This window comes from Chelmon rostratus, chromosome 19, assembly GCF_017976325.1.
Source record: "Chelmon rostratus isolate fCheRos1 chromosome 19, fCheRos1.pri, whole genome shotgun sequence".
In the NCBI taxonomy this organism is placed as follows: domain Eukaryota; kingdom Metazoa; phylum Chordata; class Actinopteri; order Chaetodontiformes; family Chaetodontidae; genus Chelmon; species Chelmon rostratus.
Genome location: NC_055676.1, coordinates 23,296,782 through 23,314,113, shown reverse-complemented (window position 1 = coordinate 23,314,113; position 17,332 = coordinate 23,296,782). Strand labels below are relative to the sequence as shown.

General features: G+C 45.5%; 1 protein-coding gene across 1 annotated transcript; it reads right to left on the bottom strand.

Moving 5' to 3' along the window:
* Positions 1 to 9,031: 9,031 nt before the first annotated feature.
* Positions 9,032 to 16,159, bottom strand: actr1b (actin related protein 1B). The gene is made up of 11 exons (XM_041959754.1): positions 15,979 to 16,159; positions 14,803 to 14,867; positions 14,501 to 14,576; positions 13,580 to 13,705; positions 13,368 to 13,492; positions 11,799 to 12,015; positions 11,626 to 11,718; positions 11,372 to 11,546; positions 11,185 to 11,246; positions 10,918 to 10,958; positions 9,032 to 10,828 (listed from the first exon to the last, which is right to left on the bottom strand). The coding sequence occupies exons 1-11, from the start codon at positions 16,024 to 16,026 to the stop codon at positions 10,726 to 10,728; spliced, it is 1,131 nt and encodes a 376-aa protein (XP_041815688.1). The 5' UTR covers positions 16,027 to 16,159; the 3' UTR covers positions 9,032 to 10,725.
* Between the last annotated feature and the right edge of the window lie 1,173 nt (positions 16,160 to 17,332).

The window sequence follows — 17,332 nt, the reverse complement described above, 5'->3', positions numbered from 1 at the left end:
GCATGCGGCTCTAGATTCAGAGTGACTCACACTTTGAGAATCGTCATGTTTTTAAGTTTTCTTCACTGTCAACGTAATCCAATGATAGCGATACATGTAAACAAATATAGGCTTAAAAAACAAAAACCAGGGCTCAAGTTGTCCCACACAGCTCCTGTGCTCAACTACTGACTCCATATCTACGATGTACTTCCTGTTTATATTTGACAAAGTATGGGAACTGTAGTTCCAAAACTTAGAGCATGATCATCCCTCAAATCAATTCAAAGAAGATAAAGATAATAATAATGGCAGTTACTAAATCTATGAATATTAACTTTTTCAGAGACCTCTAGTGCATCTGTCCACCACTGCTGACTGCCCGCAACATGTGGGCAAACTGACTCTTCCAGCTGACTGAGGTGATGATGGACGTCCAACACAGCAGAGACACCAGGCAGGACATAAGGCTGTGACTGTAGAGCTTTTCAGGCCAATGATTGGACAAAATTGCACATTTCCAGGTCATAGATGCATAATTGAAGCATTTACAGACTAAAAAACGTGTTTTAGCAAAAAAGCTTGACCTCAAGGTCCACTTACTAGCTTTTCCCGGAACTTTAAACAGCCTCTCCCAGCTTTCATCCATGGATGTGGTTCAGTTGTCGTCACTGGACAAACATCATACATCATATCATACTTATGTTAGAAAAACAGAACCATCTCCAGAACTCAACTGAAATGTGGTTGACAACCTCAAATTAGAACTGTTCTCAAGGTCAAAAGTAAGCCACATTTCTTCTTCTTCAAAACACACTCTTTAAGCCAAATGACTACAGATGCAAATTAAAGGGCTCATAGCCAATATCGATTTCTAATTTATGTCTAACTAGCCGCAACACTGCTTCTCAACTAGGCCTATGTGCTGGTGTGGCATCTGATTAAAACCCCTTATTGATCCGATGGCCCGCACATGGGCCATAAAAGCATTTCTTGACGTCTATTTTTCTTCTCGTTTATTTACACAAACACTACGTTCACCTTTATATTCATATTTGACACAGTTACAAAGCTCAGATTCTCACGAATGGACCAATGATTCAAACCATTTCAAGATACAACAGGAACTGAGATGTTGTATCTCAGTGTAATTAACACCAACAGCAGACACACAGCCGTTTTTAAAATTAAGGCAACATTAAGGCAACTCACCAATTCTGTCTCTCAGTGATCCACAGATCAATAACACTCTGACAAAAACAGCCTGGAAACATCCACAAGATCCACTGCAGTAAAAATATTTGTTGTTTTTTACTTTCAAATTAGCAGGCAACAAGCTCGTCCTCTGTTTGTCTTCTGTGTTTTCCATGTTACAACTTTCGGAAATGTATAAAAATGAAGCCTAGCAACCAGAGAAGCCAATACCAGCCTTTGTTGAACAGTCTGGCCTCCTTCTCTTCTTCTGTGTGAAGATCGAGCCAATCACAGTCGACTTTGTAGAGAATTGACCCTTTAAATAGTCAATGAAGTTCTGAACTCTCACCTCAAATCAAGGATTTCAGTGATAAAGGAATATTATACACAGTTTCAAGTGATAAATATAGTGAATGGCCTCAATACATATAAGATATATACCCAACATATAGATATAGATACCTTAAAAGTGAATATAGATGGCCACAAGTTAGATTTCATGGTTATAAATATAGATATTTATGTTGATAAATATAATGAATTGCCTTTTTTTGAAAACACCTAGATATATCATTAGAAAAAACATGAAAATATTCTGTTTCTGTGGTATTGTTATCAGTTTTTATTGAACTTAGACTAGAGTAGGGCTTCATGCTGTGGTCACATTGTGTTTTCCAGCTAATAAGTCCCAGATAAAGTCATCTGCAGGCATCTGTTTAATATTCAGGTGGGAAAAAACACCCTTCTACTTCAGTGTGTTCAAAAATCTATTACTCAACACCAGCAGCACTTACAGTGATTCTGGCTGCTGTGGATAAAAGATCAGACTGTTAGCTTTCAAAAGAGACCAAAACCATGCATGTACTCCGAATGGTTCAAGAACAGTTATCAGTTTACTTTGGGTCCGCTTTGGATAAGTGTGACAAGGCGAATTTTTGCAGGACTGGTCTGGGGTTTTAAAAAAAGCAGAACAAGCAGCTCAGAGATTCGCTTTATTTGACGGGAGCCAGTTCACAGTAAACAAGATTCACTGTGGCTGTAATCATTACTGAGGTGGGAGTGGAAAATGACCCTCATATGAGCTCCAGACTGATTAAAATCAGCCACCAGAGACATAAATCCAGTCCCAGTGAGGGTTTAAACACTCACATCAGGATGAAGCCTGTTGGTGGTCTGTTGTTTTCTATTATATACAGTCTCCATCTAATTAGCTCTGTGTGTGTGTGTGTGTGTGTGTGTGTGTCAGTGTGTGTGTGTTCCAGCACACGTGTCTCCGTGTGCGTTAGAATTCCCACACAGCTCGGTGGTTCATGAATTGGTCTCAGGTTGTGCTGCTGATGGATTCCAGGCTTCCAGCTGGAAACTGGCTTCCTGTTTGCTCATCACACACCAATTGAATTACCTGTCACTCTAATTAACCCTGCTGTGTCACTGTGGGGTCTCTATGGCACAGGTGTACCCAGGGGGTCTGTGCAGTGAATAAATGATCATGAATATGCAAGTTAACTTCCTCTTTACTGCACAGAACAACTTTTTAAACTATCACATCAGTAGCTTTGCACAGATTGGCCCTGCCCTCCCACCTGGTTCTTAAAGATGAAACAGCCAATCAGAGAGAAGGGCTGCCATGACAGCTGGGTTACATGGAGACACTGGGAGATTCACTCAGACTTAATCAATCTTTACTGAAGATTTTGCTAAGCTGCAGATTGTGAAATCAGTATAAACTTTAGCTTTAGCACACCGTTAGCAGCACACTTAACAGAACTGGAAGTAGTGGCGTTGCATGTTTCTGACTGAAATGCATCCTGGGAGTTAACATCCTGCATGAACATCAGCTGAAGAGGGTTTTGTAGACTTGGATGTTGTTTCTCATCACAAATGACTTCAGAAAAACTGCTTCTGTTTCACGTATTTTAGCAAACTCGATTCATTCAGTCTCATTTTGTGATAGTTGACGAAGTCTCTGTAGCCGGGGAGACGATAACAACTCGATGAGACTGAGCTCTGAGGCCGAGCTGCTGTTCGATAACGAGAAAACATGCGGCGCGACATCAAACGCGCACGGATGGCCGGAAGGACAAAACACACTCGGACCAAGGCCTCAGCCTGATTTCCCACAGGGGGTGAAGGGGGTCTTATCCAATCTGTAATCCAGCTCATCTGCCCAGTCCCTTATACCTCCAAACCTCAATTATAGAAGCTCAGTTCAAGTCCTGCAGCAGGCTGGCCAGCAGCGAGCCTCCATCTCTGGAGGAAATCCCAGAGAATCTGCACAGCAACGCTCTGACAGGGACACCGAGTGATGATCGGCCTTGTTTTGGGATGCACTTCATGTGTTGAAGATGCTCCAGAAATCCCTGCAATTTAACATGACAAGTACGTGGAGATACGAGTTTTTCCCATCAGCTTCTCAAGTCTCTGAAAACACAGCTGGGGGGCGCAGCAGCGATATGAGACTGTATACAGCTATACAACAACACTGTGTGTGTGTGTGAGCTGCAGCGGGATTTGCTTTGCATACATTAGCATGACTTTGATTTATAAAAAGAATAAACAGAGATGAACAGAGGACGTTCAGCGGCGTGAAGCTCAAGGTTTTCATCTCACAACAGAACATCAGACAAAACGCTCGGCCGGAGTTAAAAAGTGCCGCTGCCTGAGAGGAGACGGTGCGGAGAGAGACGAGAGAACCCCCCATCCCTCGTTTCCTTGGTTACCTGCGATGGCACACACACAATTGCTATTTGTGAAACTCGCACACACGCGCGCGCACACACTGAGTGAAGAAGCATTTCACCGGATTGGCATGAAATGTGCTGGACTAATTTTTGTGAAAGCAGCTCTTTGAACACCTGACACACACACACACACACACACACACACACACACACACACACACACATAATAAATGTGCTAATGTTGTCATGATAGCACCAGTCGTAGCCACGTCACGTCTGTATTCAGGTCACAGAGGATCCATCAGCTTCTCTAAAAGATCTTTGGAACGAATAACGGAACAGGAAGTTCGGTGTTTGCTTCCTGTTGATAAATGCCTGAGAAGAGGATCGTTGCTGTAGTTTCTGGGATGCTTCTTTGGTGCATCCCTCGTATCCACGACTCCACATATGAATAAAAGGAAGCGCTTCATTTGCACGTGAGTCTGTTGGAAAGCGATGCCTCTCCTGCAGCTTCAGTGTGCGATCGGTTCGCCTCCACTGGCTCTTAAACCGTAATATTCAGCCAACACGTTGGATTTCTTCTCAGTCTGGAATCGAGAACATTACTGCTGATAACATGAAACAACCTGCAGTATTTACACTCACATTAAGCTTCCATTAGTACCAGGACTGTTACAAAAAGCAGTATAATGTACATTTGCACTGCGCTATCATTCCGTGCACTGTTTGCACTTACAGAACACACACACGCCAACGCAAACACACACACACCAGGACAGAGATACAGTGGCACTTTGTGCTGAGTCACTGTGAACTGTGGGGTCACTGCAGCTGTTTGTCTGTGACTCAGCTGTAAATCTGAGTCTGATTGAATCTTAAACCTGTTATGTTAAAGGAGAGCAAAAAAGGAGAGTTCGGACCAGTGGCGTGCACAGACTTTTTGAAGGGCAGGGGCGGAAAAAAGGAAAAAAAGGGCACTTATAGCGCATCCTCGCCACTGAAGAGGGCACTTTCGCACGCGTTTTGGCTCCCAGGGGGCACTTTAGCACGCGTTTTGGCATCCAAGAGGGCACTTTAGCCCGCGTTTTGGCTCCCAGGGGGCACCTTAGAGCGTGTTTTGGCTCCCAAGAGGGCACTTTAGCACGCGTTTTGGAGTCCAAGAGGGCACTTTAGCACGCGTTTTGGAGTCCAAGAGGGCACTTTAGCACGCGTTTTGGCTCCCAAGAGGGCACTTTAGAGCGTGTTTTGGCGTCCAAGAGGGCACTTTAGAGCACATTTTGGCTCCCAAGAGGGCACTTTGGAGCACGTTTTGGCGTCCAAGAGGGCACTTTAGCACGCGTTTTTCAAAAACTGGGCCACAAGGGGGGGCCATCGCCCCCCCCTGCCCCCCCGTGCACGCCACTGCTGCAGTTTGTCTGTGACTCAGCTGTAAATCTGAGTCTGATTGAATCTTAAAGCTGTTATGTTAAAGGAGAGCAAAAATAAGACAGTTCAGACCCAGAGGGGAGCGTCACGCCCGACCCGAGTGGATCCGAGATCATCAGACGTGATCCAGAACTCCTGCAGCAGCACGACGATCTGCCAGGTTAACAAGAGCAGCGATATGATATTATGAAATTATTTGTTTTTAATGCTTGAAAAGCTCCTTTCGGGCGAGATTAACATGAATTTAACACATGGATCCGGACCCAGATCCTGGAGCCAGAGAGACAGACTGTCAGATCTGAACCGAGACATGAGACACACACAGAGCTCACATCGCTTCCCGAGGACATCAGCGTCTCTGCTGACGCTTCAGAGATGAAAACCATCAGCTTTTCTGCAGCGACATGTGTCTAATCATGTGTCCAGGTGTGGACTTTTCATTTATCTCTTGTTACGTTCTCGACGATCCCAGCTTTTATTTTTTGTCGTCTCTCCTCAGACTAACGCAGCCGGCGAGCCTGGAATAAAAGAGTTGAAGTTCTCCTGTTGTTTGGGCAGATTTACTCCCAGAATACAGTTCTCCTCGACTTCCTCGCCAACTCCTCGCGGAGATGAAAAGAGACTCTCAGCTCAGCAGAATGAGCACGGCGGCAGAGGACTCGTTTATCTGAGACGCCGCCCTGCGCGCACTCTTCCCGCGGTGCTGCTGGAGCTCAAGAGAAAAGATTAAAGTGTATGGTTGATGCATGTCATTGTGCTGCTGAGCCACATCTCCAGGATCAAGTCAGCAGGCGGCATGGATGATGATTAAATGACTTCCTCAGCTGAGCTTCACCTCTCCTCTTCCTCCCCCGCTGCCCCACAGTCATTTCTCAGGGATGCTGATATTCATCTGATAACTAATCCATAATGCATGGGACTGATTTCCATAAAATAACTGGGGGGGGGGGGACATGGCGACTTAATATTTTATCAGGACGGGAATCAAAACTTATAAATAGCCTAAACTCTGAAAACACGACAGAACAAAACGCCGACAACAAATTCTGTTAAAGCAGATCATACCTGTTCCAGAAGAACCGTCCTCTCTGCTGTTTCAGCTACACGTCGGGGACACGTGGGACAGACGGGCCAGCAGCAGGTCACACTGATGAAGGTCTGGTCACCGTCACTGTCTGAGGTGTTAGTCTGAGTTTTCTCAGGTTTCCATCCAAATGTCGGGCAAATTTTCATCAGATTTTCATAAAATCAGCAAAAGGAAATGCAAATTATTTCTATTTTCACCACAGCTGTCGGGCCGACGTGCCTGATCGTGGTCTCTGTGGGTGGGTCGGACCTCAGAGACTCACATCTCTTTGGCCTCTGCAACCACTTTTACAAATGAATGTAAACTAAATGGTAGAAAGTGGTCTTCTGTCACAGTGGCATGCACAGACTTTTTGAAGGGCAGGGGCGGAAAAAAGGAAAAAAAGGGCACATATAGCGTGTCCTCGCCACTGAAGAGGGCACTTTAGCACAGGTTTTGGCTCCCAGGGGGCACTTTAGCGCGTGTTTTGGCGTCCAAGAGAGCACTTTAGCACGCGTTTGGGTTCCCAGAGGGCACTTTTGCCCGTATTTTTCAAAAACTGGGCCACAAGGGGGGGCGGTCGCCCCCTCTGCACCCCCCTGTGCACGCCACTGTTCTGTCATCTTATTGGTGTATTACTGGGTGACAGGTCGACCCCACCCATTATCTTCAGGAGAGTTGTTTTAGCTCATCGTCTATTAGAAACATCAAAAAAAGACCACCACAGCACTTTATGAGCTGTTTACAGACAGGTATTTATAGTACTTCTCAACCAGGGGGGGTCTGAAAGAGTTCAATTATCTTTAGTATTTGGGTTAAAAATCTGAGGGGGAAACATTGTCTTCCTTTGCTTCCTGTTTTAGCCGGTTCCATCTCCGCTGGTCCAGCAGTTGGAGAAAATACGACAAAAAAAGAGATTAATATCAAACTGAAGGGGCTGAACTGGAGACTGACGCCACTTTTTATTTGATTTCTAATGTGTATTTAAATTTCTGAGTTTTCAGAGAAGCAGAAGGACTTTAAGCATGAAGCACAACACAAGGGTGTTCATGAAAACAGGAATTAATGCACCGTCAGGGTTTATACTGAAGTTCAGCAGATGACGTCTTGTGTCGCTGCACCAGGCGAGACGGCAGCACTGTCAGCGTGACGGCAGAGCACGAGACGCTCTTCGTCGCTTCTTCTTACTGTCAAACTGATCCTGGATTAGTTCTGTAATGTGACAAACACATGAGGATCCCACAGCTGATTCAACACGTCTTCATGCAGGCAGGACTGACTGCAGGTCTGCTCTGTGTTCCTAATAAACTGGACACATAGTGTGCACTCATGCTGCGAGACTGACATCTGGTGGTGACTGAGCGTACTGCACGACTGTCCAGTCTGAACAGCAACACTCATGGCTCAGATACCACCGGATATGACTAATTCCTGAGACACAAGCTGGACAACACATCTGAATTATTCTGTTTTTCCACTCTTGCTTTGTCTTCAGCACGTGAAATCATCTATTCTTTGTCATATATAACATTTATAAGTTACCAGCATATGAAGTAGACGTTGGAATTGTTGCATCGAATCAAATTCAAATCTCATCATCAGTTATAGAAATAATTATTATTAACTCAGTGAATTCCGAAGTTTATTTAAAGCATTTAGTTGTCACTGTCAGAACTTCTCATCAGTCGTTTACTTCTCTCATCAAATCAAGCCCGTCGACGGGGGGGGGCAACCGGGTATGTTGCCCCGGGCCTCAGGACCAAAGGGGCCCCTGAATGACCCTTAATTTATTTTACTTTACATTCACATATTTCTTTTTAATTAAATCATTGCCTGAAGAATTAAATATTATTTTCTACTCAACATATACTTACTAAATATTTCAAATATATATATATATATATATATACATCCCTACCCCCTCGTCTTAGCAGAGAATGGTTTGACCCCGCTCTGGCGCACTTAAGGCTACGCTACATACCTGAAGCGGGAAATTTACGTAAATCATGTCATTGTTATAAACTCTAAACATGCTGGGGGGCTATGATGGTCTCTTGTCCCCGGGCCCCAGCAAGTCTGTTGACAGCCCTGCATCAAATGACTCAGAAACCTTGTTAGTGTGTATCAGTAAATGCTTCCCATGAAGGTACAAGTGCAGAAATACTCCAGTGAGGTCCGTCACAACAGAACACAAGTACAGTACTTCAGTAAATGTACTTAGTTACTTTCATTCAGTGACTCAGAGGGCGGCTGTGTGTTTATTAGAGACGCTGTTTCTCCTCCTCTGAACGAGTCAGATAAGTGATGAACAGCTAATGATGGACTTTTTCTCTTAATTACTAAGAGATGTTTCAGAGTCTTTGTGAATGTATATAAAGAAATAAATATTCCTACTTTTCGTGATAAAAATGTGCTTTTTATTTTCTTTTTTTACAAACTTGAACGACTGTTTGTGCTCAGATTTGTTTTCTTTGCTTTGCTACCTGTCCGTCAGTGATTTTCTCTAATATGTTGTTCATTGGAAACTTCTCTCACACACTGAACATGAACGTCTGTCAGCATAAAATAACATAAACTGAAGTTTCATAAAACTGCTTTTGGTCGTTATGTTAATGGAGGAATTTCAATTTAATCAAAACGTGTAAAAAAAACAGCCGACGAATCAATGACGAGACATCCGAACAGCAGCCATTAACTTATTTATTATACTGAATTTACGAAAAGTAAAAGCAAACACTTGAATAAACAGTATTGTACATTTTTAGTCTGTTATCTGACGGTGTTGTGGTGGTTTTGAAAAGCTTCCGCTGTACACGAGGCCGATGACGTTTCACAACCTTTGTTTTTTTAAATCTTTTTTAAAAACACCCAAAAGCAGACGACGCGGACGCTCCGGCGCAGGCGCTCTGGAGTGAGGCGGACACGGGTGTGGACGCGACCCCTTCACTGTCACTGGGAAATCAGAGGATCCAGACTTGCACAGGTACACAGAGAGGGAGGGGGAGGGAGGGGGAGGACAGTACAAAAACGAACCATCGGCTCTCTTTCAGTGTTTCACCTTCCAGACTCCAGAGCCCGGCCTCGGGTCTCTGCGGCTGATCGTGGAGGTCTTTAACTGTACACGAGTAACTGACATGCATCGGAGTGAAGCTTCAGACAGACAAGTGGAGGAACCGGACAGCTACTGCTTCATCGTTTCAGCTGGATGTTACACTAAAAAAACCACTTAAAGGACAAATCCAGCGTTTCTCAAACCGGGTCCGAGGTCACAGTTCAAACAGAAACGAACCCTCTGAGCCGCGGGTAACGAAAACCGGCCAGCTGACGTTCACTCACGACCTGCGAGTCGACTTTCGGTGCGTTTGAAATTATTTCTGCGATTACTGTCGACGTGCCGGAGTTTCACTTCTCGACGCGACGTCAGAACGGCCACTGTTACGAGACCCGGGCTGAAAAACGGCGGATTTATCTCGTGCATCTCGACCGCCGTAAACGTGGAACCCGCCGATGGAGCAAAGAAAAAAAAAACCAAGGCGTTTTTTTTCTACACTTTGTTTTAATCCGTCAGCTGACACAAAACGCTGACCGACTGGTTCGATGACATTTTCCTCGTCGACACAAACATGTGATGTCATGTTCATTGGTGATAATGACAAGAAGAAGAAGAAGAAGAAGCAGCCAGATGATGAATTAACCGCATTAACTTTGCTCCGAGGTGGTGACACAGTGGTCATCTTCATCTTCAGCCTGCTCACTGACGCTAACGCTATCTGCTCCTGTAGCGGCTTCAAACCTTTGAGCTAATCCGCGTCAGAAACAGAACAAAGTCTACGAAACGGACGTCAAATAAAAATCTAAATCTTCGGTCTGGAATGGAAATTTCAACAGTAGCAAACAAAAAAAAAACAAAAAAACATTCAGGTTTATTGACATTGGATGATATCCGACACCTCGCAGGGCGAGAGAGCGAAACCAATACTTCAATGTGGACTAAATAATAGTTTAGCAAGGCCTGTAGTCAGAGTCCACGGTGCTAATCGCTGCCCTGTCAGATACCCTGACGGCCCTCTGAATGTGAGAGTTTGGGATGTTTGGAGGGTGGAGGGTGCTGCCGCCGTCACCCTGCAGCAGGAGGAGGAGGGACGGGGGGGAAGAGCAGGCAAATGAAAATAATATATACGGGGGTTACCACACATGAATGTGTGCTTCTCTGGGTGGAGGCGTAAAGCAGTCGGCTGACGGGGGTTTAGAAGCGGGTGGGCTGATGGAGGATGCGGAGGTACCCGGAGATGACGGGCGCAGGAGTATGAGATTCTCCGACTGTATGATGGGGGGGTTTGAGGGCAGTTCTGGGGGCGGTCGCAGGGCGCCGGCCTCCTTCTAGAAGGTCTTCCTGTGGATGGCGCGTGCTCTGTCTTCTTCATATTCCCGCTTCGACACCCACATCTTTTTGAAGGTGTCCAACGAAGCCAAGATGGAGCCACTGCGGGGGGGGGGACAGGACGGCCGGTTACACCTTTTCATCAACAGTCACACGACAAACACAGTCGGCACTGAACTCTGAACTCTTACCCAATCCAGGTGGAGTAGAGCCTCTCCTGGGGAGCAGAGATCTGGACAGAGAAAAGCACAAACACACATTTTTACAGAGAATTCAAAACAAGCTGGTGACAGTGAACGCCTCATGTCCTCTGGATCTGGCTGCATCGTGTTTGCACTGCAGCTCGGATCTCACATCATGACATTTAACAACGAGACCGAGCCAAATGCAGCTCATTCAGACGAGGTCACAGATGCTTTGGGACCGGGCTTTCTGAGCCCTGATGAACCTGGACCCACCTTGATCTTCACGTCTTTGGGTGCCAGCTTCTTCACTTCAGTTAGTAGTCGCTCCCCAAAGCCTAAAAGAGAAGAGAGAGATTCAGCTTCCAACATGTCCTCCCTGCCTTCCATCTGAGCACATGAGAGACTGCACTGTTTGGGGGGGTAGGGGGGCATTAGCAACCCCTCATCACTGAATACCAACCTTTGATCAGCGTCGATCCCCCGCACAACACGATGGTGGAGAACAGTGTGCGTCGCAGGTCCATGTCAGACTTCTGGATGGCGTAGGCCAGGACCTCGTGGATACCCGAGCTCTCGTCTCCGATCAGGTCGGGTCTGAACAGCAGCTCTGGAGCTCTGAACCGGGCCGGGCCGATCTGAAAGGGGGGCAGGTTTCAGGGTTTGTGAGCGGGAGGTTTTCACGGAGGGCTTTCTGTCAGTGTGTGTTGGACTCACGTTTAAAGTGCTTCCATCGGGGAGGACATACTGCGCCTTCTCCGTTTCTAAAGTCTCGTCCTTTTGCGGGTTGAGAGACAGGTAACAGGCTCTCTGCAAACGCACAAACACGCGATCAGACGACGTGGCGGCTCTTCAGATTTCTAATAAAAGACTCGCTCCGCTCGCCTCACCTCTTTGACGGTGCGAACAACCTCGAACTCCGCCGAGGTGTTGAAGTTGTAGCCTTCCTTGCGCAGCAGCAGACGGAGGTACCGCGAGACGTCTCGTCCGGCGATGTCCACGCGCATGATGGAGTGTGGGATGGCGAAGCCCTCGTAGATGGGCACGACGTGGGTCACGCCGTCCCCTGAATCCAACACGACGCCAGTGGTGCGACCTGTGGCGTACCTGCAGGAAACAGATGCATTTACATGCCATCAGTCTTCACACCCGACGAGCCCCTGCAACTGTCCTCTGCTGGATGTTTCTATTTGATAAAGGTCAGCAGTGGCGTGCACGGGGGGGGGGCAATTGTTGAAAAACGCGTCCCTCTTGGATGCCAAAACGCGAGCTAAAGTGCCCTCTTGGGAGCCAAAACGTGCATTAAAGTGCCCTCTTGGAAGCCAAAATGCATGCTAAAGTGCCCTCTTGGGAGCTAAAATGCGCGCTAAAGTGCCCCCTGGGAGCCAAAACACGTGCTAAAGTGCCCCCTGGGAGCCAAAACGCACATTACAGTGCCCTCTTGGATGCCAAAACGCGTGCTAAAGTGCCCTCTGGGAGCCAAAACGCGCATTAAAGTGCCCTCTTGGACGCCAAAATGCGCATTACAGTGCCCTCTTGGATGCCAAAATGTGTGCTAAAGTGCCCCCTGGGAGCCAAAACGCGCATTAAAGTGCCCTCTTGGAAGCCAAAATGTATGCTAAAGTGCCCTCTAGGAGCCAAAACGCGCATTACAGTGCCCTCTTGGACGCCAAAAGGCGTGCTAAAGTGCCCTCTTGGATGCCAAAATGCGTGCTAAAGTGCCCCCTGGGAGCCAAAACACGTGCTAAAGTGCCCTCTTGGACGCCAAAATGCGCATTACAGTGCCCTCTTGGACGCCAAAACGTGTGCTAAAGTGCCCTCTTGGACGCCAAAACGCGTGCTCAAGTGAAGTCCTTTTCGCCCCTGCCCTTCAAAAAGTCTGTGCACGCCACTGCGCACAACGTCAGAAACAATGTTCACTTTAGTCCTCCATCGACTGTTCCACTGACGCTGAGGAACACCAGGTACCAGCACAGAGGAAACCAGGCAGGACACAACAAACCAGCTGATGTGATGGTGTGTCTGCTGCAGATATTGTCTGGTGTGTTTTTTGTTTTTTTTTAATTTTACTCTAAAGCATTTTCCATCCATTCAGCATAATCGATAACAAATTTCATGCAGAGACTCATAATTTCGATGCACACAGGATTGAAATTAGTTCCAGGCTCCCTGTAGACTTCAGTACAGACTCCTGCTGATGGTGTCACACTGTTCACTGATCAACAGGGGGCAGTAACGCAACAACACATGCTTCAATCAAAGCAAAGGCAGAGAAGAAGAAGCTGGTAAACATGGATGGAAACAATGCAGGGTTTAAAATACGTGAAAATTGGCTTTGTGAATGTTCTATGAGGAAGGAAATAGTTGAACCAGAAGGAAACACACAATGTGTCTTGGTGAGTGATGTAGACATAACTTCTGTTTGTATACAAAAAACATCATCAGTAAGCTGTACTCACAAGCTGAGGACAGCCTGCATGGAGATGAAGAGAGCAGGAACGTTGAAGGTCTCAAAGAAAACCTCTGCAGCCTTCTCCCTGTTCTTGCTGGGGTTGAGAGGGGCTTCGGTCAGCAGCACAGGATGCTAACGAACAGAGAGACGCACACGGAACGGGATTACTGACGTCCAGGGTCGGATCTGACAAACGTGTGCAGGAAGAGAGGAGCTCACCTCCTCGGAGAAGGTCTGCAGCTGCTCCTTGGAATAAACATACTGCCAGATCCTCTCCATGTCGTTCCAGTCCTTCACTATGCCGTGCTCCATCGGGTACCGCACCGACAACAAGCCCCTGTGCTCCTGATCGTCACAGACGAGACAAGACATGAGATAGAGAATCAACTCTTCAATTTTACACGTCTTTACTGCTTCTGGCTGTGTTTCCTCCCTTCTACACAAGACTCTGCAGGTCGGCGACTGGGACGATGTCACATGCTTCAAAAACAGCACAGATGATGAAAAACCGCTGAACTACGGCTGTGTCGCCAGTTTCACGGCAGTCACATGACATCTCAGCTAGTGTCTGGCTGAAGGCTCGTGGGAGACGCAGTGGAGGAGGGTTATGTGATGAATGAAGAGATTTTAGGATATCACACTCAATGCTTATATGATTTGGTGTAATGCAAACACTGCACATCAGCAGACAGACAGGATTCAGCCCAGCAGGCCAGCATCATGATGGGAGGATGCTTCCCTGCAGCTGCCTTTGACGTGTTCAGACTAAACTGCTCGATTAATCATAGCATTGTGTTTTTAATGGAGACTGTCTTTGCAGAGCTTGATATTGGTTTGTATCATTAATGTCGTATTGGTTGCTGTGGTCCCTATAAAGATGACAGTTAAGTAAAAGAATTGGAAATGGTTTACACATCTTTCTGGTGGGCAGGCTCAAAACTTCCTGTGTGTTACAGATGAATGGATAAAAGAACATGGTGTTCCCGCTCCTAAAAACTTTTATCTGGAAGCTTTCTTATTGTGTGACTCTGACGTTCGCTGAATAAAAATTTGTTCACATGCACAAACTGATGTTAGGAAGCAGGAAGTGTGTGTGTGTGTGTGTGTGTGTGTGTGTGTGTGTGTGTGTGTGTGTGTTACCTCTGCTTTGGGTCCGATGAAGAGGTCTCCCTCCAGGGCTCCTGCCATCACGCGCACATGCTTGGGACGCCCCACGCTGTATCACACACACACAGAAATAGACAGTTGAAAGCAAACACAACACAGCACAGACACATAAAACACACAGAGCAGAGCTCAAACAGTCAGTGAAGGGACAGAGAAATCATCTGCAGCTTTTCTGATTCTCAATTTATCGTTTCAGTCACTTTTTATGCATAATTACCAAACATACATGTCCTTTGTTATGCAAGTGCTGTGGGAAGATGTCCAGGAACACTTACTAATTAGGGAAGCAATATTTGGGGATCTGGTCACCTGCAAAACCAGCCTTGATAACCCCCGAACCCTGAAGAAAATAAACACAGATATGACATTTAGGCCCAACATCACAGGGTTATGGTTGAAGTGAGAGCAGCAGTGCTTCAATATATGTGTTTGAGAGAGAGGGAGGTCATAAGACACAGCCCGAGGCCGCCGGCAGTCACACACTCCTGCTCAGAGACCCGCCGAGCAGCTCGCCAAAACACCGCGTCCTACATCCCTCCCGCCTCAACAGCGACTTTGTCCTGCGCTGTCACAACCAGCACAGCTGACACAAAATTATAATTGAAGCAAAGTCTGTTTCTGGTGCATTCATTTGCATTTCCTGTATTCGAAGCAAAGGGAGACACTGTTTGAGGAGGGAACAAACACACGACAGGTGCTGTGCCCAATTCTGTGCCCAATCACTTTCTGTGACTTGATTATGGTAATTAAATTTTTATTGACACTGCAAACATTTTAATCAGACTTCATACTGTATTTTGATGAGTGTCAACAACATGTTGCTCCACAGTATTTAAAGTCACATGTCAAAATATGACAAACACTAGGCAACATAGCTGAAAATCCTTTTCAGCACTTGTAACGTCAGCGACGTGCTGTTTGTCTTCAGTGCTAACATCCGTGTGAATAACGCACCAGCGCACAAAGCAAGGCTAACGTTACTGTTTGTGCCACATATAAAGACGCGAACGGGCTGTATGCTAATCGTTATGCATCTCCCTTCCTTGCTGAAAGCTCAGCCCGCTATGCTAGCTATTTAGTATTACGAACACAGTACAGATTTGTAATGATACAGCGACAGTACCGCGGACAGCTAGCATTCAGGATCTGGCTGAGCGAAGCTTAGCTAGCCGGTTAGTGCTGTAAGCTAGCTACAGCTTTAGCTAGCACTTGCTTGGGGTTGGATAAATCAAGGGACGCTACATATAAACCAACTGGAGCAATGCTAACAGCGCGTTAGGTGTAACACTGTAAAGCAGCGTTAGTAGATCCTGCACATGTAATGAGGGTGGCCGTGGTTGACACCCTATATTGTTAGCTATAACACAATAGTTAACTAAGCTAACAGTTAGCAAACGTTCCCAGCCAACGGCCTCGGTTTGGGTGTGGATGAATGACATCATCATACTTACATTATCAATCACAACCGGCTGGTTAGCTAAAATGTCATAGGATTCCATGACGGACTGGGTATTTAGGATATGTTTCTATCGATCCGTATGCGTATTCCTCCCGGTTTAGTGTTTTAATCATGTAAAAGCGAACGCCCTGTCACTCCGCACTCTGCCGTCTCGACGCCGCCGCTCCTCTGTGCTGCTCCTGCGGGTTGGACCGCCTCCCTACCACAACATCAGCGTGGCTTCGGTTTGACTGACAGACGAATCAGCAAATCATATTAGCTATTGCTTTGACTGACAGGAGGGATAACCAATCACAGTGTTTAACCGAATAGCCATGCGTTTAATGCTTGTTTGCTGTCAACGAGCATGAGCATCTTTGTCAAACCTGTGGAAATCACAGCGTCTCTTTGTAAGAGTAATGTCCAGTTTAACTTTACTGGTTAATTCTGGACTACTGAGTCAATGCAGGATAGAATCACCATGTATAAATGGTTAATCAGTTCAGTTTGCGAATCATAATTATGAGCATTGAAGATCAGGTCAGAAAAAAAATTGGATTGCCAGGAAAAGTCCCTTGTGGCTGGTGTTTTTCCTTTCTATTTGGTCATGATATAGAGGTAATCCAATAATCAATGCACATGAACTTTTCACCTTCTAAAAGGGCATCAATTCTGCTGTTATACATATAGATATGTAATTATTAAAATGTTTTAATGATTGAATATGCAGTTATAATAAATGTTAGTAAATCATTCCTAAAGGTTTTAGTCGTTAAGTCTACAATTATGAATATTAAAAAGTCATTCATTCATTCAAGACAACAAGAGTCTGTAATTTGGAATATGGATATTAATCTAGTAAATAAGGCACAAAATGAGTCTTTATTGTTTGCAGTGGTGTTAGAAGTATTTACCAAGGCTGCTAATAGCAGTACTATATTATAAGATTACTCCAATATAAGTTAAAGTACTGCATTCAAAATATATTTAAAGAAATTACAAAAGTGTTAGCATCAAAATAAGCAGGACTTCCATATAGTAGTAGGTTCAAGTGGCATTTATAGCTGCTCTACAAAGTGAGCATTTTAATCTGTCAAACTGCAGCACATTTTAGAAATTGGTAGTATGTTAAAGTAATTATAACTGTCAGGTAAATATGGTTAAATATGCTACACATTTCCACTATGTTGTGGAGTAGAAGTATAAAGTGGCATAATGCGGACATACTCAGGTAAAGTACAAGTACCTTATAATACAGAGTACTGGAGTAGTACAGTACTTGAGTAAATATTACTTTTCCACAAAGTGGAAAAAATGCTAAAGACTAGGTGTTATTGTCAGGCCCGAAACTCCAATTTTATGGTTTC

Excerpts from the sequence above, each read along its gene's own strand:
- actr1b (XM_041959754.1), bottom strand. The coding sequence starts at position 16,026 with ATGGAATCCTATGACATTTTAGCTAACCAGCCGGTTGTGATTGATAAT. Across the intron at positions 11,719-11,798 it reads TTGTTCGCACCGTCAAAGAG|AGAGCCTGTTACCTGTCTCT; the intron begins GTGAGGCGAGCG and ends GTGCGTTTGCAG. Across the intron at positions 11,547-11,625 it reads CCGATGGAAGCACTTTAAAC|ATCGGCCCGGCCCGGTTCAG; the intron begins GTGAGTCCAACA and ends CCCCCCTTTCAG.